Source organism: Balaenoptera ricei, chromosome 1 (assembly GCF_028023285.1).
Source record: "Balaenoptera ricei isolate mBalRic1 chromosome 1, mBalRic1.hap2, whole genome shotgun sequence".
Classification (NCBI taxonomy): domain Eukaryota; kingdom Metazoa; phylum Chordata; class Mammalia; order Artiodactyla; family Balaenopteridae; genus Balaenoptera; species Balaenoptera ricei.
Window position 1 is genome coordinate 95,091,971 of NC_082639.1, and position 6,000 is coordinate 95,097,970.

Genomic DNA, 6,000 nt, shown 5'->3' on the forward strand with positions numbered 1-6,000 from the left:
TGCCATATGATAAAATTTGTCTAAATCTAAAAGAGTTCTTATAATAGGTATTCAATAAAAATTCTGTATGATAAGAAAACCCTCTTGATCTCTTTTCCCCTACTAGCCACTACCCCATTTATCTGCTCTCTCCACCGCAAAATCACCCCCTAACACATGTCTATACTCATGGTCTAGATCCTCTCCCATTTGCCCCTCTTCTCCAGTGGAGGGTTTGCCCATCACACACCAAGTCTGTTTTTGCCAAGGTCACCAAAGAACTTCATATTGCTTAATACAATATTCTATCTTCAATCCTTTTTTCCCTTGAAGAGCAGCATTTGACGTGTCTAGTCACTCCTTCTAGAAACACTTTATTCACCTGGTTTGCTAGAACCATACTCTGCTGACTTCTCTCCTTCCCCGTGGCCATTCCCTCCCAACTCCTTACAGGTTCCCATCTCTCTACCCCTGACACATGGGCAGGCCCCATGGCTCACGGGTCTGATCTTTTCTTTTTACACTACTCCCTAGGTGATATCATTCAGTGCCGAGATTTTAAATACCACCTATACCTTGATGACTGCAAACTTTTCCTCTCCATCTCCAACTTCTCCAGCTGCCTGCTCAGCATCTAGATGCCTGCTGGGCATTTCAGACATAACTAGCTCCAGACTGTCCTCCCCCTCTCCTTACCCCCAACCCCCAAAGCTCTTCTTCCTCCCATCTTCCCCATCTCAGTAAATGGCAACTCCATCAGTTCAATTCCTCAGGCCAGAAACCCTGGATTCATTCCTGGCTCCTCTCTTCTTCTCATACTGCTCATCTGATTCCATCAATAAACCCTGGCTGGCTTTATCTTCAAAATATACCTAGGGTTGGATTCCTTATCACCACCTGCCCTGCTATCACTCTCTGGTCAGAGCCGCCATCACCACTTGCCTGAATGATGGCCTTAGCCTGACTCTTCCATCCTGGCTGCTCTGTGGTCTATTCTCAACATAACAGCCAGAGTGACCCTGTTGAAAAGGTAAGTCAAGTCACTTGATTCCTATTTCACCCAGGGTGAAAGTCCTTACAATGGCCCACAAGTCCTAAAAATCTGGCCCACATTTTCTCTCTCACCTCATCCCTACCACCCCTTCCCACACTCACTGTCCTCCAGCCCACTGGCCTTCTGGCTCTTCCTTCAGTTTACCCACCATTTAATTACCTCAGGACCTTTGCACGTGGTGTTCCCTCTGCCAGGAATTTTCTTCTTCCAAACATCCACATTCCTGCCTTCTCTCACTCCCTTCAGGTCCTGCTCAATTGGCATCTCCTCAGAGAAGCCTTTCTTGACTACCTTCCATAAAATCAAATCACATTTCCCTCTAGTCCCTTACCCAGGTTCATCTCTCTTCACAGCACATCATATTCTACAGCCATTTATTTATTTATTGTCCCCCACTAAAATAGAAGTCCTTTTAGGGCAGGGACTCCATTGAGTTTGTTTACTGCTCCAAGCCAGTGCCTACAACAGTGCCTGGCACATAGTAGGAACAAATATTTGTTCAAGGAACCCTTGAAACCGGAATAAGTCATTTTAAGAAAATTCGAAGTTTACCTACACTGTACATAGTGGTCAGTAAATTTATCAAATGCGTTATTCCCATCCTATGACATAATATAAAGCAAAATTTAAAATTACAAAATAGTAAGATTAAGATAATTTCATTGATGATAAATCCATGGTTAATTATAGGCATTTATGGAGAACTTCTTAACCACCAAAAGTGACCTCAAGCCCACAACCCACAGTCTTCCACGTTGCACCCCCAGTACAACTAGCAGAGGAAGGCTCTTCTCTTCCAGAGTCATGTATGTGCTTGGTATCCTAGCTAGAACACTGTTTTGGATGAAAAATAAATCTGTCTAGTATATACAGAGACCAGATTTCATGGATTGTGTGGATTTGCATGGATCATCCGGGTTTTATTTAACTTTTATTCTTTATAATAAAAGGAATATGTTAAATGTGTAACTAAATGTGATTAATGGTTACCACCTTAACTAATAAAAACAAATCTAAATCAGGGTAAAAAAAAAAAAAAAGGACCTATTTTGAACTAAAGAAGATTGTCCTCTTACCGACATAGCAAGACGCAAAAAAAGGCTGATGTCCACAGCCAAAAAGAACAATTACTAAGTAAGAGAATCGGGGTCCCATTTATAATTTTTTTTGGAGGACAATTGATTAACTTAAGACTCCAAGATTCAAACCTAAAATTGTTTAATTATTTGCAGGGTTATTATTTTTTAACACAAACAAGGCAGAAGGCTAACAAAGAGAGTGGAATAAATCCCACTCATTGGAGATACACACTCTTATTAAAAGAGGCTATTCATAGCCTCCTTCTGAAAACTTAAAAACAAGTAATAAGCAAGACATCGATACGCTAAAATTTCTTGTGTCAACATCTGTTCATAACAGTCTCAAAAACCACAAAACTCTGAATTGAGAGCCTCCAGTTTTTTCCTGGCTCAGAAGATCAGGTGCTATAAGGGAATAGTTTATTTCAAGTTAATATCTTCAACAGAACCTAAGCCAGATGGACAGAATGAGTCTTAGACATGGCACAAGCCACAAATACTAGTAATGACAGCTCTAAATTCAGAAGAGTAAAGTCTGCTGGGACGTATTTCAGGGTTTCACTGGGTTATTAAGTTATTCACTACATAGTATGGATAGAGCTGATGGCACAGAAGCCTTATAACCAGAAGCAGCCAGAACCTTCACCAAGAAAGATATGAGTAGTTAGAGGCAGAAATAGAGATGTCAGCCCAAAGGAACTTGTAGACCTTGCAACTGTTTTAAAACTTTGATTGTAACCTATTACTCTTAATGTGACAATAGGAGAAAAAAATGTTTTAAGTAATTTTGCTAATAGTGAACACCTATTAAGTGCATAGTATCTGCTGGTCACTGTAGGCATGTTAAATACATCAATGAATTATTTAACCAAAACATGCACTAAGTCTCATTTAAGGATTTAAGGACAACCTCTATAATACAAGCTCACCTGTCCAGCACTCAGCTGTTCAGAAACCTTATCTCTCTGCAATGTGGCCAAGAATCAAGAAGGCAACAAAAAGAGACATCACCATATTCAGGTACTAACTTTCCACGGTTCACTTTTGGGAGAAGCCCGCACTCACAGAAAATTACTGCACTGAATTTGGAACCAGAAAGCTCAGGGTTAAGAACCCAAAAAGCACAACAGCCTAAGGAAGGTCATTCAGCTGTTTAGTTCATTATAACCTGATGGCTTATATGATAGAACAGTGTAATAATTCCTTTAGGGCAAGGATCCTGAGGTGTTCATTGTGGTACTCCCAGTAGGGAATAGAGTTCTTAGAGCAGCATATGTGCTCAATTTTCATTAATGACGCTTTTAATGACAATCCTTTGTCATCAAAAAGATTAAGTTACATCTACTATATTCTACAAGGAGAAGAAAGAGCAAAAAAAAAAATTTGAAAAAAATTTCATCCATTGTTACAATTCAAGTAAAGGTTAGAAGGTTGAAATAGGGAGATCCTCAGCTGTCCAGAATACTTCATTATTGAGAACAACTTACTGAACAGCCCCTAGGGGTTCCGGGCAACTGAAGTTTCAGGACATGAGCAAAGTACTCTACTCCCTGCTGGTGGGCCAAGGCATCCTGAGGCCATAGGCCAGATGGAAAATGGGAATCTGCAGACTGGATAATCACCTGCAGCTTCCTACAGAACTCTGTTGAGAGCAGCAACTCCCAGCTTAATGGAAATGTCTGTTAAACCCTTGGGCAGGATATCCTGAATTGGGACAACACTTAAGTGGTCCGTAGAGTCAGCAGTCACCACCCAGGCTCATGGGAGAGTACAAAATAAATTTTCTCACTTCTAAAACCATATGGCTCTCACCACTTACAAGCCTGTTCTTTCTTGGGGACCACTAACCAGCAGGTTGAAGGTAGACAGACAAGGGATGCAGAATTTGAGGTTCAGAGGGGCCCTGATGAGACGCTGACATCAAGAAGAGAGGAATGTGTGTGCCCTAACTTTAGAAACATAATTATTCGTTATATAAAGTCAGTTCCGTTGTAAAAGGCACTGTTCTGGTTGCTAAATAGCTGAGGCTCTGTATCATTCAGGATTAGTGGTAAAGTGTGTCATGGAAGGGACTCTTTCCTCTCCCTTTTAAGTTGAAAGTGGTTTTTTACATTCTGAAAGAGAAAACAGATGTATTGACTTGTGTTTAACAGCTTTCTGCATGCAAACTTTCTGACGGTACCAAGAAACTACCATTCCACTGAGTTGTGACTTTTGAGTTTACTCTAGGGTGCACACAGCCTTCCGGAGTTGCATTTTTTTACCCCTCAAAGAGGCACCTCCAGGAAAGGCTCCAGCCACAGGAGCCAAGAGTGCACCACACCACCTGAGCAACCACTGAATGAAGGAAAGCGGAATCTGGAGCGAAACTTCTCGTTTCCTGTCGCTGCTGGGACAGACTGGACTTGCTCCTTCTCACATGGCTTAAGACTAGCTATAAACCCAACCATGTAGCTTGCCAGCTGGCCACAAGCTCCGGGGGCTTTCGGGGCAGACGCCTTGCTGTGATCCCTTTTCCGCCCTTTGGCCAGTTTCATTCCTGTACAGATAACGGTACCGGAACGCCCTCCACTTCCTAGAGTCCTCTTTATATGTCATGGTTCCGCTTTCAAGAAAACATGGGGACGAAACGCAAAGCAAAAGAACAGACTAAAGGCAAAATTACCCCCATCAGCTCCTTTCATGCCTCTCCATCGTTACTATAAAAGAGCTGGATCAAATTCCTTTCGTTGCCTCCCGCCACACACACGCGCACACACACACACACACACACACAGGTAGGTGCAGGGCACCCTAAGACAGCTTGTTCCCGCCTCACAGAAAGCCCTTACGAAATCCTCATACCGTCTCAGGACGCAGGGCTCTAGCCTTCAGCTAAAGAGCTAAACCATCTCAAGCCAAGGTACAAGAAGCTGAAGTGGTCCGCAAAGCAGAAGGCTGCGAGGCAGGGTGAAACCGAACGCACCTAGATGTCTGCATTTACACAAAGAAATTAGCCGGCTGATTTAATGGGAGATGCCGGCTGGAGGCGGAGGCGCCCGCGCCGGCCTCCTTACCTGGGACATCTGCGGCCTCAGGTTAATCTCCTTCAGGTTGATGGAGTGCGCGCGGAGGTTGTTGAGCAGCTGGCAGAGCAGGACTCCATCGCGGAGGGTCTGAGCCAGGTCGAACACCTGCGCCGAGTCCCAGGTCACCCGGTGGTTGGCGGGCAGCACCTTGCAGTGGATGAGCCACAGCGCGCACTGCTTCCACGGCTCCATGCCCGACGGCTCCGGGACGCTGCCGGGCCGGGGCCGGCGACGAGGATGCAGCGGCGGCCGCCGCGGTTCCTCCGCCTCCCCGACGCCAGCCGCGGTCGGCCCCTTCCCTGCGAGTGTACGACTGTGCGAGGGGGCAGGAGCCGCGGCAGGCGGATGGGGGGCCTCGCGTGGGGCTTGGTTCCGGTCTCGGCCCGGGTCCGCCGCCGCCCGCCCGCCGCTGCAGCGAGTCCCGCGCGCTCTTCGTGCGCCCCGGCCGGCTCGGCGGCGGCGACCGAGCACAGGCTTCCGACTCGCGAGCCCGGCGCCGGGCGACTGAGCATGCCCAGCGCGCCGGCCAGTCTCGCTGCCGTCTGCGAGTCCCCAGAGGCGCGGGTGGGAGAGCGCGCGCCGCCCTGGCCTGGGGTCGGCGGCCCGGGCGGGGAAGGGGAGGGGAGAGGAGAGGGGCGGTGGCGGCCAAGGGGATCCCAGGGCCCCCGCCTACCACGAGCCCTCAGGTTGGCGGAGCTCACCCAGCCCCAGGCGTCCGGGGAGCTTCTCTCCGGACGCCTTCCCGGTTTGGGGAGAGTGCGTCTGAACAATGTAATCCGGTGGGGGCTCCTGTTACGACCTCCTAAACGGCAAGGCAGTT

At 46.9% G+C, this 6,000-nt stretch overlaps 1 protein-coding gene across 1 annotated transcript in view; it reads right to left on the reverse strand.

The window, feature by feature from the left end:
- Window positions 1-5,585, reverse strand: part of VAV3 (vav guanine nucleotide exchange factor 3) — a 393,400-nt gene extending 387,815 nt beyond the window's left edge. The window contains exon 1 of the mRNA XM_059927079.1: window positions 5,169-5,585. Within this exon, the coding sequence (XP_059783062.1) occupies window positions 5,169-5,372 (204 nt within the window). The 5' untranslated portion in view covers window positions 5,373-5,585. The remainder of the gene's footprint in view (window positions 1-5,168) is intronic.
- Between the last annotated feature and the right edge of the window lie 415 nt (window positions 5,586-6,000).